Source organism: Acinonyx jubatus, chromosome F2, assembly GCF_027475565.1.
Source record: "Acinonyx jubatus isolate Ajub_Pintada_27869175 chromosome F2, VMU_Ajub_asm_v1.0, whole genome shotgun sequence".
Classification (NCBI taxonomy): domain Eukaryota; kingdom Metazoa; phylum Chordata; class Mammalia; order Carnivora; family Felidae; genus Acinonyx; species Acinonyx jubatus.
The window spans coordinates 38,958,830-38,985,097 of NC_069394.1; the positions used below are offsets into that span (position 1 = coordinate 38,958,830).

At 38.2% G+C, this 26,268-nt stretch overlaps 1 protein-coding gene across 5 annotated transcripts in view; it reads right to left on the reverse strand.

The window, feature by feature from the left end:
- Positions 1 to 5,784: 5,784 nt before the first annotated feature.
- Positions 5,785 to 26,268, reverse strand: part of MTDH (metadherin) — a 55,203-nt gene continuing 34,719 nt past the window's right edge. For all 5 annotated transcript variants that reach the window (XM_027064166.2, XM_015082012.3, XM_027064168.2 and 2 more), the window contains 5 exons: positions 20,643 to 20,767; positions 13,888 to 13,995; positions 10,913 to 11,053; positions 8,201 to 8,357; positions 5,785 to 7,526 (listed from right to left, as the gene is read on the reverse strand). In XM_027064166.2, the coding sequence (XP_026919967.1) occupies positions 7,456 to 7,526; positions 8,201 to 8,357; positions 10,913 to 11,053; positions 13,888 to 13,995; positions 20,643 to 20,767 (602 nt within the window). In that variant the 3' untranslated portion in view covers positions 5,785 to 7,455. The remainder of the gene's footprint in view (positions 7,527 to 8,200; positions 8,358 to 10,912; positions 11,054 to 13,887; positions 13,996 to 20,642; positions 20,768 to 26,268) is intronic.

The window sequence follows — 26,268 nt, forward strand, 5'->3', positions numbered from 1 at the left end:
TCCTTCATTAAAAGGTAAGGGTATCTCTCCCACCTCTATGTTGTATACGTAGTTTTCTGTATTGTCTAAGATTTTTTTTTAAGGTCTCATTCTTTAATCTATTTGGGATTTATTTTCCTGTAAGGTATGATGGGGTCCAGCTCTAACTTCTTCCAGTTAGAGAAGTTGTCCCCAAACCATCTAGTAAGTAAATCATCCCTTTACAAGGAACTACAACATGACCTACACTGTATTCAAAATTCTCATGTATATAGGAATATATTTCTGGTTTCCCACTCTGTTCTCCCGACCTGTTGGACAATCCTTGTGTTGATAACAGATGACACTGGCGTGGACAGTAATCAGGGTTTGGTTGCTTGACATTGACGTTTTGAATATCCTTTATGTTTGGGGTTCTCTACATAGTCAAAATTCATTCTCCAGGTTCCCTTGCTGCTTGACAGACACAGATAGGACCTCGAGTCTGCCAAACACTGACTAGGAAAGGGGTGAGGCGGGAAGAGGCTCGAGCAGAACCCAGTTGTGGACGCCCAGGGGGCGCCAAGAGGCTGCAGGGTGAAGGTCTGGGCACTCAGTCCTGAGCATCCTCACGGGAGCTGGTGAATGGATCATTTTTTGCTTGGGCAGCCTCTGAATGAGCATGTGGCAAGCTGTTATTCCTGGTGGGGTCAGGGCCTGGATCTCCGGTGCTCCCGGATTCCTTTTCAGTTTAAACTCGCTGGAGGGATCCCGGGTTTTATAGTGAAGAACCCTGATGGACACAAGCCTTTCTGTATTTTATCTGACATTGGTTACTGATAACGCTAGTCCCCTGCCCTGCCCCAACAGCTGCCTACTACTTTTTCTGACTTTTGTCTTTTTCAAATTAGTTGTTTCCACAATCTTTGAGGAACTTAAAAAAATCTGTTGCATTCTAATTAGAACTGAACTTAATTTATATATTAATTTTGGAAAGAGTGGCATTTTTGTTTTCCAAGTAATGATACAGCTTTTCATTTGTTATATTATTTTCTGTCCTTCTCAAGACTTTTTCATTTGGTCTTTTTCTTGAAAATTTAATTTTTTTTAATTTTTTTTTTTCAACGTTTATTTATTTTTGGGACAGAGAGAGACAGAGCATGAACGGGGGAGGGGCAGAGAGAGAGGGAGACATAGAATCGGAAACAGGCTCCAGGCTCTGAGCTGTCAGCACAGAGCCCGACGCGGGGCTCGAACTCACGGACCGTGAGATCGTGACCTGGCTGAAGTCGGACGCTTAACCAACTGCGCCACCCAGGCGCCCCAGAAAAATTTATTTCTTAATATGATAGTTCTGGGGGCGCCTGGGTGGCTCAGTTGGTTGGGTGACCGACTTTGACTCAGGTCGTGATCTCGCAGTTTGTGAGTTCCAGCCCCGCATCGGGCTCTGTGCTGACAGCTCAGAGCCTGGAGCCTGCTTCGGATTCTGTCTCCCCCTCTCCTTACCCCTCCCCTGCTCATGCTCTGTGTCTCTCTGTCTCTCAATAACAAATGTTAAAAAAAGAAAAATGACAGTTCTGGTTGCTATACTTGGATTTTTCCCATTTGCTTTTCTAGATGCTTATTCTAATACAGAAAATTCTAGACAATTTTGTATATCTGCCATTTGAGTGTGTTCTCTTCCTAGTGGTCACAGCTTATTAAAACCTCTTGAGCTTTGCAGGTGTATAAATAATCAGGAAAAAATAATTTCACTTTTGATGTTATGCCAATTTTAAACTTTTATTATCTGTTAATGCTTCTCCAAGACAATCTGGGCTAACATAACCCTGTTTTGCTGATTTCAACTGAGGTGACATTAGTATTTCCCCTATTTTAAGTTTTTAAAAAAATCTACATTGGGCATGGCTATTGGATTTTGTAAAATACTTCTTCTTTAAGTGTCATGCTTATAGGCTTTTTCTGCTTTAATTTTGTGATGAAATGAAATGTTAATACATTTCCTGATATCAGCACACACTTGCATCTTTGATCAGTGTTTTATTCTGTTAATAAATTACTGGATTTTGTTTGCTAATAATAGAAATGTACCTAAGGCAGGTTTTCTTCCATCTTTCATTATTGTGGTCATTTCAATATTGCTGAGAAATGGGAATACTTGCAACTTTTCCAGGTAATCCTGTATTTTAAAATTATGATAGTTTCAAGGAGAAAGAAATCATTCATAATTACACTATCTTAAATTACTCACAGCTTCTGCTGTTTTGCCATAAACCCCCTTGTGGTATTTGTCAGAAAGTCTGCAGCCCCTCGACAAATTTCACAAGGAATCTACACCCTCGACAACCCCCCCCCTTTTTAAGTTTTTAATTAATTAAATTTATTTATTTAGAGAAAGAGAATCCCAAGCAGGCTCTGCACTGCAAGCACAGAGCCTGACACAGAGCTCGAACTCATGAACCTGAGCTGAAATCAAGAGTTGAACGCGTGGATGCCTGGGTGGCTCAGTCAGTTGGGCGTCCGACTTCAGCTCAGGTCATCATCTCACAGCTTGTGAGTTCAAGCCCCCCGTCAGGCTGTGTGCTGACAGCTCGAGCCTGGATCCCGCTTCAGATTCTGTGTCTCCCCCTCTCTCTGCCCCCCCCCCCCACTCTGTCTCTCTCTCAACAATAAACAACAAAGAAGAGTTGGACGCTTAACCAACTGAACCACCCGGGGCCAGAGGAATCTGCACCCTAAACAGGGGCACGTGCTGCCCTTCTGAATCCCCACATGGAGGGTGGGGTAGTTCTTATACAGCCTTGTTACCCTCCTCCCTCAGGGAAAGGCTGTCATGTTCACTATACAAACTGGGGGCACTATTCACATTCAGTCATTGTGCCTATATGTAGTTGTTACAACTTCCCAAACAGATGTCAGTGGAATAACTTGGCGAACGGGCATCAGTGAGCCATGACTCCCTTCCAAGACCGGCTGAAGTTACTTGGGATCCTCAGCTAGTGTTGGCACGAAAAAGGACCTGTGCCATGTCGGGGTATTTGAGAGCAGCTATTTTCATCCGTGCCTTTGCCCCTTGATCCTGTTGCCAAACGACAAACGTCAAGCTCACTCCCAATATCCCCTCTACTGGTAAGGTTCTATTTCTTAAGCAGAATGGTGGTTTCAGAGGTGTTCGTTTTATTGTAATTTACGTACATGTTACATATATTCATTTTGAATGCTTTGATACAATAAATAAAAAAGGAAAGCATACATATACAAATAAGAATGCCATTACCATGGGGAAGACCTTGAATCTGCTTAAGTTTTTCTTCAATTAGCCTATTCGTAAATCTCAGTACTGTAACTATTATTAGTTCGCAAACATGTCACAATGAACCTCCAGCCTTGATGCTCGGGTTATAAAGCATTCTCCCGTTAAAGCATTTAGAAAGAATAGTAATGCTTTATTTTTTTTTAAAGATCGCTTTAGACACTAGGGCAATTTTTCTATTGAAACTTGTTACAATTTATACTTGCGGGGCAGGCGTGATGGCAGGCTATTTCTTCAGCCTGTCTCTAGAATCTAAAACAGCTACTGGTTGGCAGGAATTTCTTTCAGAAAGCTAGTACATAGACACTCGAACATAACTAGCTGCTCTTGGCGGTATCCAAGAGACTTCAAAATTTCCACTTAGTTGGAAAACTTAAAACCCAACCTTAAAAATGACGTTTGGGTGCAGGATCTCCTTGAGGTGTCAACCCCGTGACAGGGACTGCTGGCTGTGCTTGTGGTCGTCCCCCACGGCTTCCTCAGCAGCGAGTCCTGAATTGGCCTGTGGCAGCCAGAATAAAGCCTATTGTTTCCTATTCTCTTCGTGGCTAGTAGGATCAAGTGTCTTAAGTTTGCATTGATAAGCCTACGTGATGTAACTTTGTGAGAAGCGTTGCTAAAGGAAGCGGGCAGAAATGCTGACAGAAGGTTTCTAGCGTGCAGCTGTCTGCGACCAGGACGTGGAAGCCACATGTTGAGAACAGGGAGGACCAACGTAGAAGGGACTTGGATTCCCGACCCTGTAGTGTCACAGCAGCCCTGCACGGCCTTCCGGACTTTTACATGCACAAGAAAATAAACTTCTCTCTTGTTTAAGTCACTACTGTTTCGGGACACACACTAATAAATAATGCCAAATCTGAGTCTAACGTCCTTAACCTAAGAAGTGGACGCAGTGGCAGTGACATCTACTGTTAAGATGACGGAGGGTGGAAGCTGTTTCCTCACAGAACATCCTGTGTCACAAGCGGATATTTTACGAGGTGCTTAACTCCATAAATATTTGACTTCCTAACGGTAAAGCCTGCAAGTGCACCTATGGCTTTGGAAAGAAGCATCAAGAACATCAAAAAGTAACTGCCTTTAGACCAGCTTAGGATGCAAAATGACTGAAGTCCCTTCCCATAAGCGAACTATAACGAGCAATTTAAACAAAACAAAAATGGTATGTTTTATTTACAATACTCAATGCATTTTACAAAGAACATATTTGCATTCCCTAAGTCTTTTGGAAAGTAATTCCAGTTTGTGCAATGAGTTTACAGTAAAGTCTTAAGACATCTCTTAGACATCTTAAACCTAAATTCTCAATTTTGAGAGATATTTCACACTACGTTAATAGAGGACTGTTTTTAATTAAGAAAAACTAAACTCTGTAGTTAAATATTGCCCTTCAATTATTTTTAACCCAAATACAAACTGGACTAGCCTATGAAATAATACCATTAGATTTGGATAAATTATTTTCACTGTTCCCCTCCCCTCCCCAAATGCATGCACAAAGTAAACATGGTAAATTACATTAACAACATTTTATTTCAACACTTTTTTTGGACTCTCTCAACTATTGTTTTGCTCAAGGTGGGGTCGGATAGGTAGAATTCCAGTCTGGGGAAAATCCTAAACCCTGCTCCAGAACAGGAAAGGATTTGCAGTAAATATGCGGACTCCAGCCAGGATTAGAGAGATTTTTTGAGTAGGTTCTTTTGCTAATCAGAACAAGGTTCCACTTCAGGCCTGACAAAGCCTAAAAAGAGATCAGTTATTTCCCTATTAACAGTTTGGGGAGCATCTAATCCAAGCCTCCAAAGGACAATAGGCTCCTCTCTCTCCTCTTCTCCCTGAATCACTACCTTCATTTTAGTGCCTTCTGAGATTGATGATGGAGAACAGTTCCTATGTTCAGATTCCAGAAACTAACTGGATGCCATATAAAGATCTTCTGGAACAGGTAAAAAGCACTGAATGATACTGTAATTGTGCAAGAATTTTCATCTCATGCATATGGAAGAAAAGAAACATATTAATTTATCACTCATAGCTGCCATCTCTTAAAACATAAAATCCATGTACTGGTTCTTGAGCTAGAGAGAAGAGACAGAGGCATCTCCACGCTGGCCCCACCTGCTTAGCAATGTACTACAACTCTCCTCAAAAGTCAGGGTCTCAAACACCCACCGTGGGGGGTCGTACAGAAGATACTAAGCTGGAGAAATAAAGTCCAACATTGGACACGGCTGACAAAATTCTAAGACAAAGAAATGGTGAGGTAGAGTTGAGAGAGTTCAACTGAGTTTTCTGAGCACAGATCTTTTGGCACATTCTAAAATTATACAGACCCCTTCTCAAATTCTCTCCTGTGACACCTTTACAAAGTGCTGGCAACTTAGGAGTCCTTGGATCTATTGAGGAAACTTCTATGTAAAGCTAACAGAATAAAGTCATTTGAAGAAACGAACTCCTGGCAGTTTAGCTTACTTATCCCAGTGTTGAAGCAAATAAAAACAATGCTATCCATTTGCTGAATTTATTTAAACAAATCAATTTAGAAATATCATAGAATTAAACAAAACTTCTGACATGTAAACATACTGCCATGTTCCTGAAACAGATGTTAACACCTGATAAAAGTTAATAACCGCTTGTTAGGAAAGCTGTCCATTAATAAGGCCAGTCTTCAGCAAAACTAAAACCATTTTGTTTCTTTAGCTTTCCCAGTATGACAATGCAATACTATCAAAGCACAATCAGATATAATAAAGACAAGATTGGATGGACAGATCGGTACCATTGGTTACGCTGTTAAACAGTTTCGTTCTTGGCACCACATAAAAACGAGCCAATCACATCAAATAAATCATGGCTTTTTTTTCTTTATCACAACTCACTAAGTGATGTTAATTATGGTCCTTGTCAAACACGTTTGGTAAAGGCTATTTACAGTGTACATGGCTGAGCATGCACTATTTATAGGTACAAAGATGCCTGCCAGTTTATTACAAGAGAATTACACAGTGCCTGAAAATGGTGAAGCATCTCACACATCATTTAAATCAATAGTTTCAAGCAGAAAACGTTCCTTGTTTGACCACAATTGCAATAATTACATGAAAATTCTTATAAAAACACGAATCTCCCTCAAGAAATTGATGCATATTCTACGCACTATAGGTTAAGGCAGTAAAAAAATGTATTCCTGATAACTGGAGGTCTTGACAATGTCAATTAAAGCTGTCTGACTCTAGTTTTTCATTCTCCATCATATACTCAAAGTTCTGTCTGCATAACTAATTCGTGAAAGATTTCACTTCTAACGTCGGAAATGGATTAGCAATGAAGAAGAGCTGACGTTGGGAAAAAGTAACTGCTAAGGAAAGGGGAAAACGTTAAGTCGGACTTTGCCTAGAAGTTTTCAAATCCTAAACAAGAGCATTATTTGTGAGTCTGAGCCTTAAAAGTATAAAACAAATACATATAGTTTACCTTTCTTAATTTAAAATATACTGAACTTTGAACAATTCAAGTAATAATGTAAGACTATCAAAAATAACTTCATAAGCCATACAAGCATCAACTGCATGTTCAATGTTTTAATTAAGAACTTTTTAAAAATTGTAAACTAAACCATGAGTTTAGTTAACAAATGATAAATGACCTTTTATTTGCACTTGTGATTCCTTTAATACAAATTGCTACCAACATATATGTAAAGATATGGCAGATTATGCATTTGATCAAAGCACTTTGATTTAAGCATAAAACAGATTCAAATGGTTTTAAGTTCCGTGCATAAGATCCAAGAGGCTGCCTACCAATTTGTAGGCAACCCTCTTTCTAATCAGAATCCTTTATTCCTCAGCTGCAGATGAGACAGGGCACAATCTGTTGTAAACAGGGCACTGCTGTAAAACCAGGGTAATATTCTTAAATTAAGATCGTTCTTGTTCAATTGAAAAGACTTTCCCCAAGTGTCTTCCAGCACTGTAGTATATTCTGCTGACCTCTTAATTTCATAAATTAACTTTCCTTTGATTCCATTTTTATGGTGGTTGTTTTCACAGTTTTGTTTTAAAAATTGGTTTAAATTTATATAAAACTCTGTACATGTTCACAAATTATTGCATAAACAGCATAATCTTCCAGACAGTGTTTACAAACACATGTCCAATGCAGGAAAAATATATTCACGTTTCCCGCCTGGCTTTTTTCTTCTTTTTTATTTGTTTGGGAGATTCCCAGCTAGTTTCAGACTTGGCTAAGAGGAAAAAAAGAAAGAAAAAACAGGAGAAAATACTGTTATGTCTCAAAAATATCAAAGTACCATCAATGAAAACATGCTTTGAAATCCACTAATGACTCTTCAACCTTTATGTGTAACTTCTCAAGTCCCAGTCACATGTTTTTAGGTTATTCTATGGCTACCTTCCCCTTTTCCTTTGAATGCCAATGTATTATTTTGTTTAATCACATGAAAAGTACTGCACCGGTTTTGATCTAGAAAACCCATCATTTAACATGGCATTACCCATCTAAGTAATGAAAGTGAAAATGGGCAAAATGGATACTGAAGGTAGCTAAAGGGAGGAAAAGGGGACAGAAGGCACAGGACAATTCACAGCAGTCCCAAGAACATGTGCACAGAAAAAGGGAAGGACCAGATGGACAAGGGCATGTCTCAAGCCCTCCGCTATCTATGTCCCTGGACACCAGTCTCTCCTGGGGTGATTTCAGCCTCTTGACCCTCATAACTGACTGAGGTCCACAAGATGCCAAGGAATCTAGCTTATGCAAAGGAAGGAAGGGCTGCTCTATTAATCTCTATCAGACTTCCAAGATTAGAAGTCTAAATATTTCAGACTTCTAAGAAATTAACTTTTATATAAACAGTACAGAAAACATACAAAAGAACTAAAAAGGAGAATTACTTACTCTGTGAAGGAGGCACACTATTTTGCTTAGTATTTGACTTGGATTTATCTGTTTCTTGTAGCATCGGTGGCACTTGGGAAGAGCTTTTGTCAGAATCACTTTTTGATAAAATAACAGATGGCTCGGTAGAAACAGCAGGTGGAAGAGTCTTGATAGGCTATTTTGGAATAAAATTACCTTAAATTCCTCTGTAAAAAGTTTCATATAAAATTAAATATCAAAGTAATACCAAGAGGCTGCTGAGGAGCAAGTAAATACTAAAATGATTTCCAAAGAATTTACTAGCAGAAGGGCTACAACTCGTGCGTGCCCTCTAGTGGCATAACCAAATAAATGTTTACCTACAACATCCATGAATAGAGGTGGAGATAAAAAGGGATGAAAAGCACAGAATTACAAGATGTTTACTGAATCTCCAGTAGGAGCGAATAATTCCATTTTCATGAACTTTTATATTTTCCTGTTCATTAGAAATAGGACGATTTGATGTTTCAGTGATTCAATGGTTTGTCCACTTCTCACCAACTCTCAACTCCTTGAAACTTTTTCATGTGAAAGACAAAGAAAATAGCTCCTTTCTGAACTCCCAGTAGGTGATACCACCCCCTTCTCTGCTTCTGGAGATGTAAGGGTTACTCAAACAGAGCAGCAACAGCTTGTTTCCCATGCAAGGGCAAGGACAGCCTATGCGGTCTATGCTAGCCTAAAACACTAGCAGACTAGGACTACTAGTCCTTCTCCATGAAAGTAAGTAGTAAAACTCATGTTCAAATCTTCCGAGTTTTATCCATTCTGGCAGTGAAATCATAATGTTGAGGGCCTAGACTCTTACTGCCTTGCTTCTTCTCTCCAGCCTGGAAGCAGAAAGGAGGCAAATTAACTGATTTGCCTCAGTGAGGCCTAACTGTTAATGGACGGTCAGGAGAGGAAGTATTTGGAGCGCCTGGAGGCTGGAACAGACGAGCAGGAGGTCAAGTCACCCTTTAGCTTTGCTTACAAATCCTGACTCTGAATATCGGAACAAGGGTAAGAAACATCACTATGTTTCTCTTGCCTCTCATTCTTCCAGGCTCTCTGGGTGTAAGAAACCTCAATGGAAAAGGAAACAAGAGGAAGCTGTGTGTACCCCAGAAATTACTAGGATCCCTTTCTTCTATTTTAGGTTATCTGAAGCTGCATTTGTCTTGGTTGGTTCAGCTTTCTTAATGTTCTATTTACTTCATACCCAAAAGTTTTAGTACTTATTTCCAGTATTCTCCCCTTTATTCTCTCACTTAATCTATGTTAAGTCACAGAGGGACTCAAATAGTCTTTACAAGATGGCTTCTGAAAATGACTTTCTAACAACTACAACATCAAAATGTCAAATGACCTTCTGCAACCCTATTATTAAACCTACGCATGTACTGAGATTGCAGCCTTTCATCTCAAAAGGGAATTTTCCTCTTAGGGAATTAAAATCCAAACAGGAAGTATGGTTAAGATTTTATTTTAGTACAAGACTGTTACAAATTATTTCTTTTAGTGGTAACACAGGTTCTTTTTTTCTTTTTTTTAAAGGATTTTATGTTTAAGTAATCTCTATACCTACAACCTTGACATCAAGAGTCACATGCTCTACCAACTGAGCCAGCCAGGCATTCCTGTAACTCAGGTTGTCTAAAGTTGTTTCATTAAATATGTATGTTCCACAAAGGCTGAGATTGTTTTTTTGTTTTTTTTTTTAAAGTAGGCTCCATGCCCAATGTGGGGCTTGAACTCACGACCCTGAGAACAAGAGTTGGATGTTCTACTGACTGAGTCACCCAGGTGCCACAAAGGCAGAGATTTTTATGTTTTGTTCTTTGATATATATCCTTTGAAATAGCGTGCGGCCCATAGTAGGTTCTCAACAAGTTTTTTGAATGTCTATATAAATGAACCATGAAACTCCAGTATACGATTTCATATATTTGTATATAACTTACCTTATGAGAAATCAGATTAAAATTTTTCTTAAATGTTTGTTTAGTTTTGAGAGAAAGACAGAGCGTGAGCAGGGGAGGGGCAGAGGGAGACACAGAATCCGAAGCAGGCTCAAGGCTCCGAGCTGTCAGCCCAGAGCCCGATGTGGGGCTCGAACCCATGAACTGCAAGATCATGACCTGAACCGAAGTCGGACACTCAACCGACTAAGCCACCCAGGCACCCAGAGAAACAAGATTTTAAAAAGCTATAATCTTTATGTCACTGGCTTAGACCTTTTATAAAATGGTCCTTTCTGACATCTCAAAATTTTCTACCAATAGCACATATTTCAAGAATCTGTCCCCAAAATGTACATAAATGTCCCATTTTGAGAGGTTGGATCACAGTCCTATTACATATTATGCACTGGCTTTTATGGAAATGCAACCAGCTGCATTTTCTCTAGCAATCTATCCCTTGTATGTCTAGATACTTAACAGGAGAAAATACAGTCCAGTGGTTCTGGTCTCACCACTGATAGTTCTGAGACTTGGGACAAGTTATTTAACTTCTCCAACCTCATTTATATAATAGATCTCAGCTTTCTGGAAGGTTGTTTTAAGGGCTAAATTAGTGTCTTTAAAATGCTTAGCACTTTAAAATAGTGATTAGTAATGCTTAGCACTCAGTACTTTGATAAAATATGAGTTATGGCACAATTTTCAAGTCATCAAAATTTTACTCCTTAAATATTAAAAAACTTACCTGGCTATTTTTGATGAGTGCTTCAGCTGGATCACTAGTGCTTATGGTCTTCAAAGAAAAAGCTTTTTCCTGTTTTGGACGGACTTTAGAGGTATTCACTGGAAGCTCTTCTCTAATCTCTTTTTCTAATTCTTCCGTGTCCTACAGAGAAGAGTAGTCATTAGATGATATGAATCACTTTTTTACTAATTAAAAATCTACTTGGTTGGTGCTATTAATGTCCAAAAGATATTCCAAGAAAATAATTTCACATCAGTAACTGTCCAAATGGCTTAATAGAGCATATAAAAACAATCATTCGGGTGCTTGGGTGGCTCAGTCAGTTAAGCATCCCACTCCAGCTCAGGTCGTGACATCACGGTTCACAGGTTCGAGCCCTGAGTCGGGCTCTGTGCCAACAGCTTGGAGCTTGGAGCCTGCTTTGGATTCTGTGTCTCCCTCTCTCAAAAATAAATAAACATTAAAACAATTTTTAAAACAATCATTCAAAGATTTAAAATACACAGGTACATTTGGAACAGTCATCATCCCTGCTTTCTCCAGGGACTTAAATCAACTGTGAATTAAAAAACAATACACTCCCATCTTCAAATGCAAACCATTCTAATTTACTAAACCAATTCAAACAAAATAAACTAGAAATTTTTTCTTTTAAAAAAGCACAGTTAATCAGGTGATACTTGAACTAAGTATACTTTAGAAATAACATTTCACTTAATGACTTCTTCAAGGAACAAAATATTTGTACCTCAGTGCATTCTGTAGGTAAGTTAGGCTTACCTAGTAGAAAGGACAGTTCAGTTCTGGCCTGCTGCAGTCTGCCTGCGCAATGTCAAGGACAAATCATTTAGTTTCCCTTTAGCTTCCTCAACTATAAAATGAAATGTGCCTAGATAATTTCTAAGGTCCTACCTAAGCTTTAACACTTCCATTCTTAGGCCTTTGGACTTTAAAAAAGTTTCAAAAAATACTTCTACAGCACATTACATGCTTAGATATGTGAAATAAATATAACTTGAATATGTTAAATAGGACCATCGTTGTTAATTGTATTGTTCTTTAGCCAACACATACATATGAACACCTGGCTAGGATGATCTTGAAAGTCTTCTTCCAATACTGATTATTTTATAAAACTTGTTCAGGATGGTAGTTGAGTTTAGACAATAATTCAAAATTTTATTGTGAATTTAAATTGAATGAGTAGCTTTGGGTATGTGTGTAAGATTTGCCATCTGTGCAAAATTAACGTGAAGACATCAGTTACTTCCATCCTAAGCTGCACTATAACTAACGGTAAACAAGCCCGCCAACCACATACCCACAATTAAAAAGAACAAATTCCAAAATGTGTTACGGATAGGATGCTATACACTATGTACCTGACACAGAATTTTACGGATAGCTCATTTAATTCTCAAAGCAGCTATGCAGTTAAGTCACGTGTGCAAAGTCAAACAAACAAAAACAAGTAGTAAGGCAAAACTGAAATGTGAGTACAGATCTGACTCAAAAGCCTGTATACTTACTTCTCACTGTATTTGAAAACAGATCAAACATTTGAAAAAGGAGTATCAGAATACCAAAATAATGTTCACAAGTTCATGACCTTTAACCAGTAAACTGAAATTTACAGATTACATCTATCCCACAAAACTTCTTTTAAAAGGAACTCACCTAATCCACAAAAGAGAAAAAAATAGGCTAAGTAAAGGCTATCCTAGAAATCACAGAAATCTAAGAAAAGTTTGGCTAAATAGATTTCAGACAGTATCACTAACAAAAGGTAACTGTCAATAACATTTCTCATCAACTAGCTCAGCTAAGAGAAGCACTCCTATTAGTTTTTCATATCCACTGATCTCAGTCACGTTAACTTTACTAGTGAGAAAAAACGAATACTGAAAACAGATTGGGGTCATTTATAACAGGTCACGTTTCCCTCAACAAAAATTACCAAACCCGTAATTCCTTAAAAACCCATGCAGCAACTTTCCCCAAAGAGAACAATAAACAGGAAAATTCTTTGTAGGCTATCTTCCAGAAACTCTGGCTATCTCCTACATTTAAAGGAATAAAAACAATTAGTCACAAGGTTGTAAGTAAGGAACAAGATTTTCTAAGTTGTAAGGTAATGGTGATGGAACTTTCAGACTTCTAGTAACCTAGTGTGTTTGAAATTATAAGAACTTTGTTTTCATCTATATTATAATCTAAACATTTTACCCAAATAGGAAAGACCAATGAAGAAGGAAAATGTAGGGGTGACATAAATAGAAAGTTTCTGTTAGAAGCCAAACGAAAAGGGACTAAGTGAAACTGGGTGCAAACGCAGGGTAAGGTTCTGCCCAATTGTTCTGTGCTAAAATTCCTTTTTTAAAAATTGTATATGCTTTTTTTAAAAAAGTTTATTTATTTTAAGAGAGAGAGAGAGAGCAGAAGCAGGGGAGAGGCAGAGAGAACGGGAGAGAGAATCCAAGCAGGCTCCGTGCTGTCAGTGCAGAGCCCGACACGGGGCTTGAACTCACAGACTTTGAGATCATGACCTGAGTGAAACCAAAAGCTGGATGCTCAACCAACCAAGCCACCCAGGCGCCCCATAACTGTGTTAAAATTCTAATTTGCTGAATCCCAGTTACTCAAAAGAAGTTTCTGTCTGTGAGCAACACTGCATCTCCTTTTCCATTCCACCCTAATATAAACCAAAATGCATCTAATTTAATTTATTTACCTTGGGTTTACACCTTTGGTATGATTTTTCCCCCCTTTGGTACGATTTTTTCAGAGCAATACAGTTTTATTACGGTAGGATATATAAGATCTTTAAAAGATTGTGACTTTTCGAATACTTTGCAAGTAAACCCGAGAGCTCATATTGTGTCTTTTATCTCTACATATAGTTTGGATCTGCATGTTCTTTTCACATTTCGGCAGTAGGTGCTTTATGAGTCACATCTGTTGTTTTGATGCCCTACCTGTGTAGGAGAGTTCTCGTCACCTTGCTTCTTCTTTTTCTTTTTTTTCTTTTTAGATTTCCCAGTTGGAAGAGCTCCCTCTCCCTTTTCCTTGTCATCATCTGAAACCTGATGTTAAAAGCAAAAGTATTAAAGTGAACCAATTGATTAAGTTTTCATTATTCAGAAATTATGGCATAATCTCATTCATTAGGCTCAGTCTTTATCTCGTAAATTCTAAGCAAGAATTAGTAAGAAGTAATAAAATGGATCTAAAATTATGTATTAGAAAAGAACAAAGTAAAGAGAACTTCATTCTCCTATTGTCTACGATAGACCACTTTTTGTTTTTTTTACATCTTTCCTCACTCACTGCAAGACAAATTAGAGGGCTGTGCAAACCTTGGTTTTTAACTCACTGGATAGGTAATTCTGTTTTGTTTCAGAGTTTAAATGCAGCACTATGTGCAATAAAAATGAATTTGACTCTGCTAAGAGAAAGACAAGCTCCAGAGTAGGAGAAAATATTTGCAAACCACATATCCAACAAAGGATTTGTATCTAAGACTATATAAAGAAAATTCAATAGTAAATACTCCAATTAGAAAATGTGCAAAAAATATGAACAGACATTTCATGAAAGAGGACACACAGATGGCAAAAAAGCAAATGGAAAGATGTTCAACATCATCAGCTATTAGGGAAATGCAAATTAAAGCCAAAATGAGTTCACTACATTCCTATCAGAATAGCTAAAATAAAAAACAGTGATGGCAGCAACCGCTGGCAAGGATGGAGAGAAATATGATCACGCATTCATTGTAGGCGGGAACGTAAAGTGATACAGCCACTCTGGAAAATAGTTTGGCAATCTCTTAATATATTAAATATGCAACTACCATACAACCCAGGATTATACTCCTGGACATTTATCCTAGAAAAAGGAACACTTATGTTCACACAAAAGCCTGTACACGAATGCATAATAGCAGCTTTATTCACAACAGTGCCAAGCGAAGAACAATCCTAATGTCCTTCAATAGGAAAACAGTTAAACAACCTGGGGCACATCCAGACTATGACTACTAAGAAGTAAAAGAACCAAGTAATGATACGTAACAATCTGGATGAGTCTCTAGAGAATTATGCTCGTTGGAAAAAACCCCAACAGTACAAAAAGGCTGCATGCTATATTATTCTATTCCTAGAACATTCTTGAAATGACAAAATTATAGAGATGGAAACAGATTACTGGTTGCCAGGGGTTACAAGGGGGTGGTGACAGGAAGGAAGAAAGGGTGGCTATAAAAAAAGGGAAACATGAGGGATCCTTACAGAATGGAAATGTTCTGTATCTTAATATATCTGTATATTAATTGCATTAATGCCAATATCCTAGTTGTGATACTGTATTATAGTTTTCCAAGATGTTATCACTGGGGGACACTGGGTAAAGAGTACAGAGGATTTCTCTGTATCATTTCTCACAAGTGCTTGTCACTCTACAGTTACCTCAAAATTAAAGATTTAATTTAAAAAATCGATTTTGAGTGGTGCCTGGGTGGTTCAGTCAGTTACGTGTCAGACTTTGGCTCAGGTCATGATCTCCAGATTTGCGAGCCCTACGTTGGGCTTGGCACTGACAGCGTGAAGCCTACTTTGGATTCTCTGCCGTCTTCTCTCTCTGCCCTTCCCCCACTAGCGTTCTCACTCAAAAATGAACATTTAAAAAAATTGAATCTGAGCTGGAATGTCACTGAAAACAACATTCTGCATGATTAAAATAGTTAATTAGAACTGTTAAATTGGTATCCATAAGATCCTTTCAAACATACCATGAAGTTGACTTTTCTATGAAAAAGTGCTTTTTGTGTCTTCTGCACAGATGAAAGCCAAGATTCCTAGTCTACTCTTACACGACGAGATGATGGGGTGACTACTATTTGTCTGCTCAGCAGCACAGTCATTAGGATGATTATGGAGGTCTCATGAACCACCAAATAGTTCACAGAAATTACTAGCAAATGGAAAAACAAAACCCTATACAAACTTAGCTAAGAGATTTTCAGTCCAAGTTGGTTGCCAGCTGCGGAGAAACCTCCACAGAAGTTTTCACCAGAAGCTCACAGTGATTAAAACACCACGTGCAAAAAAATGCATCCTCTGAAGGATATTCAGGTCCCAAGGACTCTGGGCAGTCTGCTTCTTAGCCAATTAAAATCCAACCATAAAGGAAATATAGTTCCTCATGCCTAAACACTATTTTTGTTTATGGGGGAAAGGCTGAAACCAACTCCATACCATTTTTAACTCCTATGAAAGAACTTTTGACAAATTTATTTTAGACTAATTGAAAGTAAAAGACATTACTGATAAACTTAAAATTCCTTTACACCCCCCTTCCCGATCCCATTCCCACACTACCTCCCCTAGGGGTAAACCATTTACCATGAACTTCTTTCATGTCCATTCCATCAAGTTTTTTATAAATTCAGGTGTGTTTACACACACACAAAATTTACACAAACGGTATCATATTGTATCTTTCTGTAAACCTGTCCTCCATCATTCAGCATGTTTTTTGAGATTTTATTCATGTTGACATTAATGTACCTTATTTCACTGATTTTTAACATCTAATATGCAACTGTACAGACCTATCACATTTTAGTTCTCCATTCCTCAACTGATGGGCATGTAGATGGTGTCCCATTTTTACTAAGAAATATGAAAGATGATCTCTGAATACACTCAAAAAAAGAATTGCTATGATATATATGATAGTCTTCATTCCATTCAGTGGTTCTACTCTGTAATTCTGATGATAAGGCACAAGGAAGTTTCAGTTAGAGAAATATATATATATATATATATTTTAAATTTTTTTTAATGTTTATTTATTTTTGAGAGTGAGACAGAGTGTGAGTGGGGGAGGAGCAGAGAGAGGGAAACACAGAATCTGAAGCAGGCTCCAGGCTCTGAGCTGTCAGCACAGAGCCCGATGCAGGGCTCGAACTCACGAACCGTGAGATCATGACCTGAGCTGAAGTCAGACACTTATCAACTGAGCCACCCAGGCGCCCCGAGAAATAAATAAATATATATACATATACATATATATATACACACATATATATATATACACACATATATATATATATATATTTTTTTTTTAAACATTTATTTATTTTTGAGACAGAGAGAGACAGAGCATGAACGGGGGAGGGGCAGAGAGAGAGGGAGACACAGAATCGGAAGCAGGCTCCAGGCTCTGAGCCATCAACCCAGAGCCTGACGTGGGGCTCGAACTCAGGGACCGTGAGATCGTGACCTGAGCTGAAGTCGGACGCTCAACCGACTGAGCCACCCAGGCGCCCCCCGAGAAATATATTTTTGATTGTACATTCACTAAACATTCAACAAATATCAGAATGGTTACTATGTGTTAAGGTACTATTACCAGGAAGCTTTTTTCCCTAATAGACTTTATTTTTTACAGCAATTTTAGGTTCACAGCCAAACTGAAGATAGAGATTTCCATATACTCCCCCACCTCACATGCACAGCCCCCCACTATCAATACTCCCCCTCCCCCCCCCCCCCCCAGAGTGGTACATCTGTTACAATAGAGGAGCCTACACTGCCTTATCATTACTCAAAGCCCCTACAGGTTACCTTCGGGTTCACTCTTGGTGTTACACATTCTACTGGTTTGGAAAAAATGTATTATGACATGAATTCACCATTACAGTGTCATACAGAGTAGTTTTACTGCCCTAAAAACCCTCTGTGCTCTGCCCATTCATCCCTTTCTCCCTCTAACCCCCTCAACTTTCATATTACCTGTTAACTGTCGCCCTCTACATTTATTTACACACTTAGTAATAAATCCCATTACTACCTCTTCCTTTCTCTGGTCTCTAAAGATCAGAGGTACTACCATCCTATCAAAGGCCAACCCACAATCCACTCATGCCTAAGGTTCCCCCACCTCTACTGCCAGGATCTTACTCTATTAGCCAAATCTCTTATTTATGTGTAACTTTTACTTTGTTCTAGACCCTTTCTCTTTGCATCTACAGTAAAGCAAGGGCTGACAAACCACAAATCTAGCCCAATGCCAGTTTTTGTAAATAAAGTTCATTTCCAAATTGTCTGTGGTTGCTTTTACACTGCTGTATGAACCTTTAATAAAAAGTTTACCAACCCCTGCACTAAAATCTCTCTTACCATGAAAGCACAAACAACCTCCAACAAAACCCTTCCTGGTACTAGAGTTTCACTGTCATCCATTACCTCCCCTCCATTCCTATCCTTACTTACTTTTTAAAAAAACACATTAAAAAAGCATACTATTCTCTAACCCTCATTTACTCAACTTACTGCAATATGGTTACTATTCTAAGATTTCTAATGAAACTGGTCTTTTATTTTTAATGTTTATTTTTGACAGAGAGAGACACACACAGAGTGTGAGCTGGGGAGGGGGAGAGAGAGACAGAATCTGAAGCAGGCTCCAGGCTCTGAGCTGTCAGCATAGAGACTGGCGCGGGGCTTGAACCCACGAACTCTGTGATCGTGACCTGAGCTGAAGTTGGATGCTCAACCAACTGAGGCCACCCAGGCGCTCCTCTAATGAAACTGCTCTTAATTACCAGACAGCAAATGCTTCAGCCTCTTGTGACCCAGAACTCTCTTCTCTCAGTCTCTTTCATGTGCTTTTGTTTCTTCTTAAAAGTTGGAGGAGTTTCCCTTTCCCAGATTCCTATTCATCCCACTGCGCTTTTCAGGTCTACAGACTTTTCCTAGATATTTCATGCACCCTCAAAATGTTTAACAACCATATGCTTATAACTTCCAAACACAGACCTTCTCCCTAAACTTTAACCTGGTATAAAACCAACTTCTCTTAGGCATTTCTACAAAACACTTCGTATTTAACATAGTCCAAATGGAACCAACCATCTCTTCTCCCAGTCAACTAGCTTTTGCTCCCGTATCTTCTGTTGGGAACACTACTTCCACCTTCCTTCCCAGTTACCCAACCTAAAATCCTGGAAGTCTTTCGATGACTCTTTCTCCATTCAATTCTAATCACATGTCCTGTGGATTTTATTTCAATCAATCAGTCTATTTCTTTATTAAGTAGGCTCCATGCTCAGCGTGGAGCCCAATGTAGGGCTTGAACTCACAACCCTGAGATCATGACTTGAGCTGAGATCAAGAGTTAGATGCTTTCACTGACTGAACCACCCAGGCACCCCTATTTCAATTTATTATTTTAAGTCTGCCCTGTATTCTGTATGCCATTCTTTTTTTAAAGATTTTATTTTTTTAAGTAATCTCTACACCCAACATGGGGTCTGAACCTACAACCCCAAGATCAAGAGCCGCAAGCTCCAATGACTGAGCCAATGGGACCCCTCTGTGTACCATTCTTACCATTACTGTCCCGGACTAACTAACCAACCTCTAACCTGGCCTTCCTACCTTTATTCACATATGCCTCTACTCCTTTTTTTCTACACGGGCTGCCAGTAGAATCCTTCCATCTTAAAATCCCTCCATTATTTATAGCATAAAATCCAGGTTTTTAAATGATGTTCAAGAACTTTTAGCATCTGGTCCATACCTCTCTTCTCCAGTTTAATTTCTGACCACTCTTTGTTTCACATTCTGCTTTCACCTCTAGGATGCTTTTGCTAAAACTTCCAAGTGCTTCTGTAATACCTGGCACAAACTGTAACATTACGTTCACCTGCTGATATGCCTGTCTTCTTCCTCTCCTAACTAGACTGTAGGCTCTTTGAACGCAGTAACTGTGTTTTATCTTGTTCCTCCACTAGCACAATACCTGACTCGTGGCAGATGTTCAATTAGTAATTTGTTGAATGACCCTATTACCTTCAGAGCCTCTGGACTTTCCAACCTTATTCCTACAACCAACCAGTTGCAAAGTTTGATCAGTAGCTTTAGGACTTGTAAATCACTTCTATTTATTTTTCAAAGCTCTCAGTTTAATTATCTCCTACCCAATTCATATAATTGCCTCTTTAACACTTACCCCAAAATAGTACAAAATAGCTTCCCAAGCTTCTTCTCTTTCTCCTGTATCCAGCCTAACTTTCCTAACCCTAGTGATGGTTAGGCTATCCCTAGTTTAAAAGCTGTCAGTAGGTTCTAATCACTTATAGAATTTCATAAAAATGTGGCAAGGTATGTATCATTCATTTATTTACTGAGTGCCAAGCATGTTGCTAGAGCTACAAAAATAAAAACTTCATGGTTCCTTTCTTTAAGGAATATGGCCTACAAGGGGAAGATCCTGTCATTAATGGATTCCACACACGTGTAATGTTTACCTCTCCACTAAACTGTTCACCTATCTTCCCGCCTTGACACCTTTTTCGTGGTGTTCTCGTCATGAGCCTTCCATACTCTTTCATTGGCAACCATTCTGTTCTTCTCTAAACACACTTAGTTGCTGTTATAATATATCAACTATTATAGTAATTCTGATAAGAGAAAAGAACTGTGTTTTCTTATCAGTGCCTAATAGTGCTTTCCACATATTAGAATCCTCAATAATTTGTGGAAAGAAAAAACAGTGATATAGAGAAGGCATGCAGGCACAATGATTAAAGCAAGTATGATCAGAATGGCTCAGAAGCAATTCTACCACTGGATGTGTTTATGATACAGAATGTACCCTCCAGTAATTCTAACATAGTTGGGTGCACAGAGAAATAGACATACCCGCCAATGCCTTTACTCACTTTTTGATCATCAGGAATTGGTTCCTGGGACTTTAGAAGTGAAGCTCTTTCTTCATCTACCCAATTTCCCCACTCTTCTGCTGGAGCATTCCAATCAGAGCTGGGATCAGCAGAAGACAGACCATCTAAAATTTAACAGTGCGAATTAGGTATCTATCATTTCTGCCAAAAACTAAAATGCAAAAACTAAAGTTCCTTATGTTGAACTAAGTTGAAACTATAAACTATTGTTCTTCCTTCTTTCTCTCAAGCATATTTTAAGAGCTAGAAGAGAACCCAGTAACATGATGGTAAAAACCTTTGTCAAACTTCTGCTAGGCACATCATATGGCTAATTAAATGGAATTTCTAAAAAATCCCAGAAAACTTAAGAATTACCCGTTTAATTCCACTCCCCCTAATTCCTTTGTTACCTATCTCCTAATTTTGCTCTCTTTTCACTGTTTAGGTCTAACTCGGTTTGGGACTTGGTCATTACAGTTTTGTAATTGATTTATTTTCTAGGGTACGGAAGTAACCAATCTTTAACAGCAGTGCCAAAATTATACTCCCACCTGTCCTTTTACATCATGTCTCCTGCCCTTTAGCAGCTTTTCAAGACTACATTCCTCTTGAAATTCACCAAGTCATGACAGAATATTTAATGTCTTCTTTCCTCTTTTTTTAAAAAAAATAATTACTTTATGACTTTTAATGGCTACAACCTCTTCCTCCTTTAATACTTAATAACTTGTACCTTCTTACATTTTCCAGATTATTCAATGCTACTTTTATTATTTCAAAATAGGCCAAGTCACTTTCAGGGTTTCTATCGTCTATTCTTAAGAATAAATTTTTATTCTAGACTCCTAGATTCCTTTCTTTCACTCCAGAGAATTTTACTTCCTTGCTTATTCTAAAAAGGGAAAAACAATCTTTGGCTTTATCCTGGTTAAGTAGCTCTCAAAGTCAATTCTTGCCCCTCTCCCTGGATTTCATAAATGCTTCCACATCTACTTCTGCAATGACTACTTATAGAAAGGTTTCATTCCCAGTGGTTTAAGATGATAGATATTAAGCTTTATTTCTAAATGGTTAACTAGTCATTCTATAATTGCTCCAATGAAAAATCCAATCTTTTCCCATTAATGTCAAATGCTACTTTTATTAACTAGTAAGTTTTTTCACATACACTTCAGTCTGTTTCTAGAATTTCTACCTATTTCACTGATATATTCCTGGAATGGTGCCATATATAATTCTGTAATACCTGTTAGTAACTAGAATGAGAAATCTGCCTGCATTCTTATTTTCTCTGCTATTCTTATTTTTTCATGTGAACTCCATTATTTTTGTTTAAAGGGGAGGTATTATGATAGCACATGAAGGCTTTAAAACCAATGTTTTAGAAGAATATAATAATCTGGGAAAATGCTCAAAGTAAAAAAAAAAAAAAGACAAAACTGTAAAACAGGATACCAAATTTATATGAAGAAGAGATTAAAGAAAATAATACATTAACAACAGATATATCTTGTCACTGGAATTACAGGAATTTCACCTTATTAAGCACTTACTATGTACTAGAACTTGAGCTGGGCAGGTACTAGAGATAGAAAAATGAGAACAATATACTTCCTCCCCACATGGAGTTCCTGGTCTTATCTATTTAGAGGTGAAGATAGGTAAGTACAAGAGACAATGAAGTACAGAAAGAAAGATTCTATCATGGGGGTGTGGAGAGGGAGAAGAGGGCTCAAACAGTAGAGGATGGAGACTGAAAACATAAGAATTTATAGCCTAGCGGAAGAAAAACACGGAACAATTGATTACAAGTATGAAGTATATTTATAATAAAGGAAGATCCTTCTTAAATTTACTACCAGGAGCAGGTATCCGGAGGCAGTATTACATAGTAGTAACATAGGGGTTAAGAGCATGGACCTTAGAGTCAAACAGATTCACATCTGAATATTGGTCTGCCCCTACCACTTAACAACTATGTGATTTGGGTCAGATTTCATAATCTTAATGGGCTATATACTAACTTCATAGGAGTGCTGAGAAGATTATAGTAGATACATTTAAAGTAGTACACAGCAATGCAGTAAATGCTCAATAAATGGTAGGTGTAGTGTTTATGTATCACTGATGACATAACAATAGAAAGTCAGTTTCTAAGCTATTGGGCATAGACAACTAAAAATGTATTTCTTACAATCCTGATAAATCTCTCAATAAGATACACTGGTATGTCTTAATGTGGAAATCATTTTTATAAATATAGATGTCGAACCAATTGCTCATCTTACATTAAGCATTCATTAGCAACACCGTTAAGAGATTTGAATGTCACAGATTTTGCTTAAACCTCACAAATAAGAAATGCAGATCTGGAAAATTTCTCTTCATAAGCTAGTCTCTAAGGCCTCTTGTCAGAAAGGAAACTTTATTTTCTTTTAAAAAAAAAAAAAGTCTAGACACGTGAGTGGGCAACATAGTAACACATAAACAAACTATTTTCTTAATAAATACGGTGGTGGGAGGAGATAAGGGGTAAAAATCTCGTAAAGTATTTAGTAACATTATTTTTTTAAAGGCTTATATAACCAGAAAGTCTGGGGAATGAATGTAGCCTATGATTTAACTTCTTAAAGAACATTAACAGCAGCACAAATCTCTACTGGATTTATAAAGCTTTCTGTTGATTGTTCCAAGTTTACTGATTTTAGGTTAGGTTTTTTTTTTTTTTTAATATTAACTGGAATAAATAAAACTACTATATAAAACAACAGATAACCTAAACATAAAAGCTGTCACCAGAAGACTTCTCAACACATAATTCTTTTTTATTTTTTAATGTTTATTTATATTTGAGAGAGAGAGAGCATGAGCAGGGGAGGGGCAGAGAGAGAGAGTGGGAGACACAGAACCTTAAGCATGCTCCAGGCTCTGAGCTATCAGCACAGAGCACGACATGGGGCTCGAACTCACAAGCTGTGAGATCATGACCTGAGCTGATGCTGGACGCTCAACTGACTGAGCCACCCAGGCGCTCTCTCAACACATAATTCTTAAGAGTCATGAGCCCTAATATGCTAATAAAATTTCTTTCCCTTAAGGAAACGATGTAGTATGGTTTCATTCATTGTATAGTTTTTTCCATTTATAATACAGTAACTTCTCATTTCTCAAAAGTCTCCCACAGTTTGCCAGTATCTTTTCAAAGGGCCATACTAGTGTCCTTTCAAAATGGTAAAGAATTTATCTATTTAATTTGTGTGAAAAATGTTTTAAGTTTAAGCATCTCATAACTAATCTCTATTTTACCTCAGTAAAAAAACAGCTGTCAGCTGTTTCTGACCAGAACTTACTTTAGTACTGACTTTAATAAAACAACTATGTTAGAAAGACGTTTTCTAGTGTTCAGACAATACTAACTAGCCCCACTGCATAGACTAATTTTGCCCCAAGAAGAGTATCAGCAGCACCATAGCACTTACTATTTACTGAATATTCAGGCAGTGTTCTAAATGCTATATATGTACTTTATCATTTAATTCTCTCAACTGTGGGAGAAGAGCTACTCTTTTTACAGATGAGGAAACCGAAGCACAGAATGACTATGCACCTGCGTAAGAGCAAACCCAGGAAGTCTGTCCTTGAAGCTCATGCTCTTAACCCCTTTATATGCTGCAGCAGATTCATTCATACTCTGATGTGAATTCATAATCTGACTTTTTACAGGGGTTATGATGATGGCTGTTCCTTTACGATCAATTACAAGATTATCAGTCTTTAAAAAAATGTTATCTTCTGTACTATAGCATCTTAACTTTATACTCAAGTGTTGCCTTCTTGTCAGATGAGGTCAATGCCTCAAACAAGAAGGTCAACGTATTAATCACATCACATTGTTAAATGGAGAGCTAGTGTGTGTGTGTATACATACACATATACACATACTTTGTGGATTAGTAATCTCAAATATTAAATCATGCATTTTATAAATTTAGAAGGAATACTTCAGTTCCCTGAATACCAAAATCAGCCACATTAAAGATAACAAAAAATAAAATTCAGAGAAAATGAGGTTGGTTAAAGAGTAACTCGGGACTTAAAAGACTGATGGGGCGCCTGGGTGGCTCAGTCGGTTCAGGGCCCGACTTCGGCTCAGGTCATGATTTCGCGGTCCGTGAGTTCGAGCCCCGCGTCAGGCTCTGTGCTGACAGCTCAGAGCCTGGAGCCTGTTTCAGATTCTCCCTCTCTCTCTGACCCTCCCCTGTTCATGCTCTGTCTCTGTCTCAAAAATAAATAAACGTTAGGAAAAAAAAAAAGAAATTAAAAAAAAAAAAAAAAAAGACTGCCAACAGCCTAACAAATGAGACAGTGTGGAAAGATGGACGGTGTTTGATACTCTTTACTTTCAACAGAGTTCCGTGGATACACACTTTTTCTTCAGTCTTTTATTTTAGCAGTCTATGGTGTTTTTCACATTACAAGAATTCTAAAACAGATAAAAGTGGAGTCATTCTGTCCAAGTAGGGAAGCCCAGAACCCGGAAGACTCAGTTTTCCTCAGCTTCAGCCCAGAGCTGCCCAGATTCTTCACTACTATTCTCCTACAATCATTCCTATAAACACTCTTCACTTCTATTCTGTACCTAGCTGAGCATTCTTCTCCATAATTTACAAAAAGCTTTCACGTGCATTTATTACCACACTAAAACCTCACAACAATCTACAGAAGTAGTATGCAAGATTATTTGTTCCATTTTACAGTTCAATTAATCTAGATTCCAAGGTAAGTCTGAGCCACAGGAAGTATTACATTTTAAAGTGAGGACCAGAACTAGGAAATACCTTCTAAACTAGTATGCCAATCCCACATCCCTAGTCTTTAGCCAGGAGCTCAAGACTTTTCACTGCCTAACCTACCTTTCCAAACTCACTTCCCTTGATCTGTAAGAACTGTGCTTCAGCTCATCTACAAAGACTAAGTAATCTAGGGGCTAATTTTTGTATTGTGTTGCAAGTTTTTTAATTAAAATAAAAATTTTTTTTAATATTTATTTATTCTTGAAAGAGAGACATAGTGTGAGTGGGAGAGAGGCAGAGAGAAACAGAATCGGAAGCAGGCTCCGGGCTCTGAAGCTGTCAGCACAGAGCCTGACGTGGGGCTCGAACTCCTGAACCGGGAGATCATGACCTGAGCTGAAGTTGGATGCTTAACCGACAGAGCCACCCAAGCGTCCCACTGTGTTGCAAATTTTACCTTAGAGATTACAACCATCCCTAAGGCTGTACCATATGGTGGGTAAGAGCTTGAACTCTGGAGCCAGACTACCACCTCCTGCACTTAACTGTGTGACCTAGGTTAGATAACTTTTCTTTGCCTCAGTTTCTTCATCTGGAAAGTGTGGGGGAAAAAAACACCTACTTGGTAGAACTGTTATAAGCATTCAACAAAACATACAAAACTTACGTGAGGGCCTGGCACGTAGTCAAGGGTTTGCATTTCTTATCATCACTACTACTGAACACCCGCATGTAAAGCACTGCACTAAGTACTGAGGATGGAAGAGTAATTGAGAGTTCCCATTTCTAGTGGGTTTGTTTCATTTCATTCGTTCAACTCAAAGAAACCA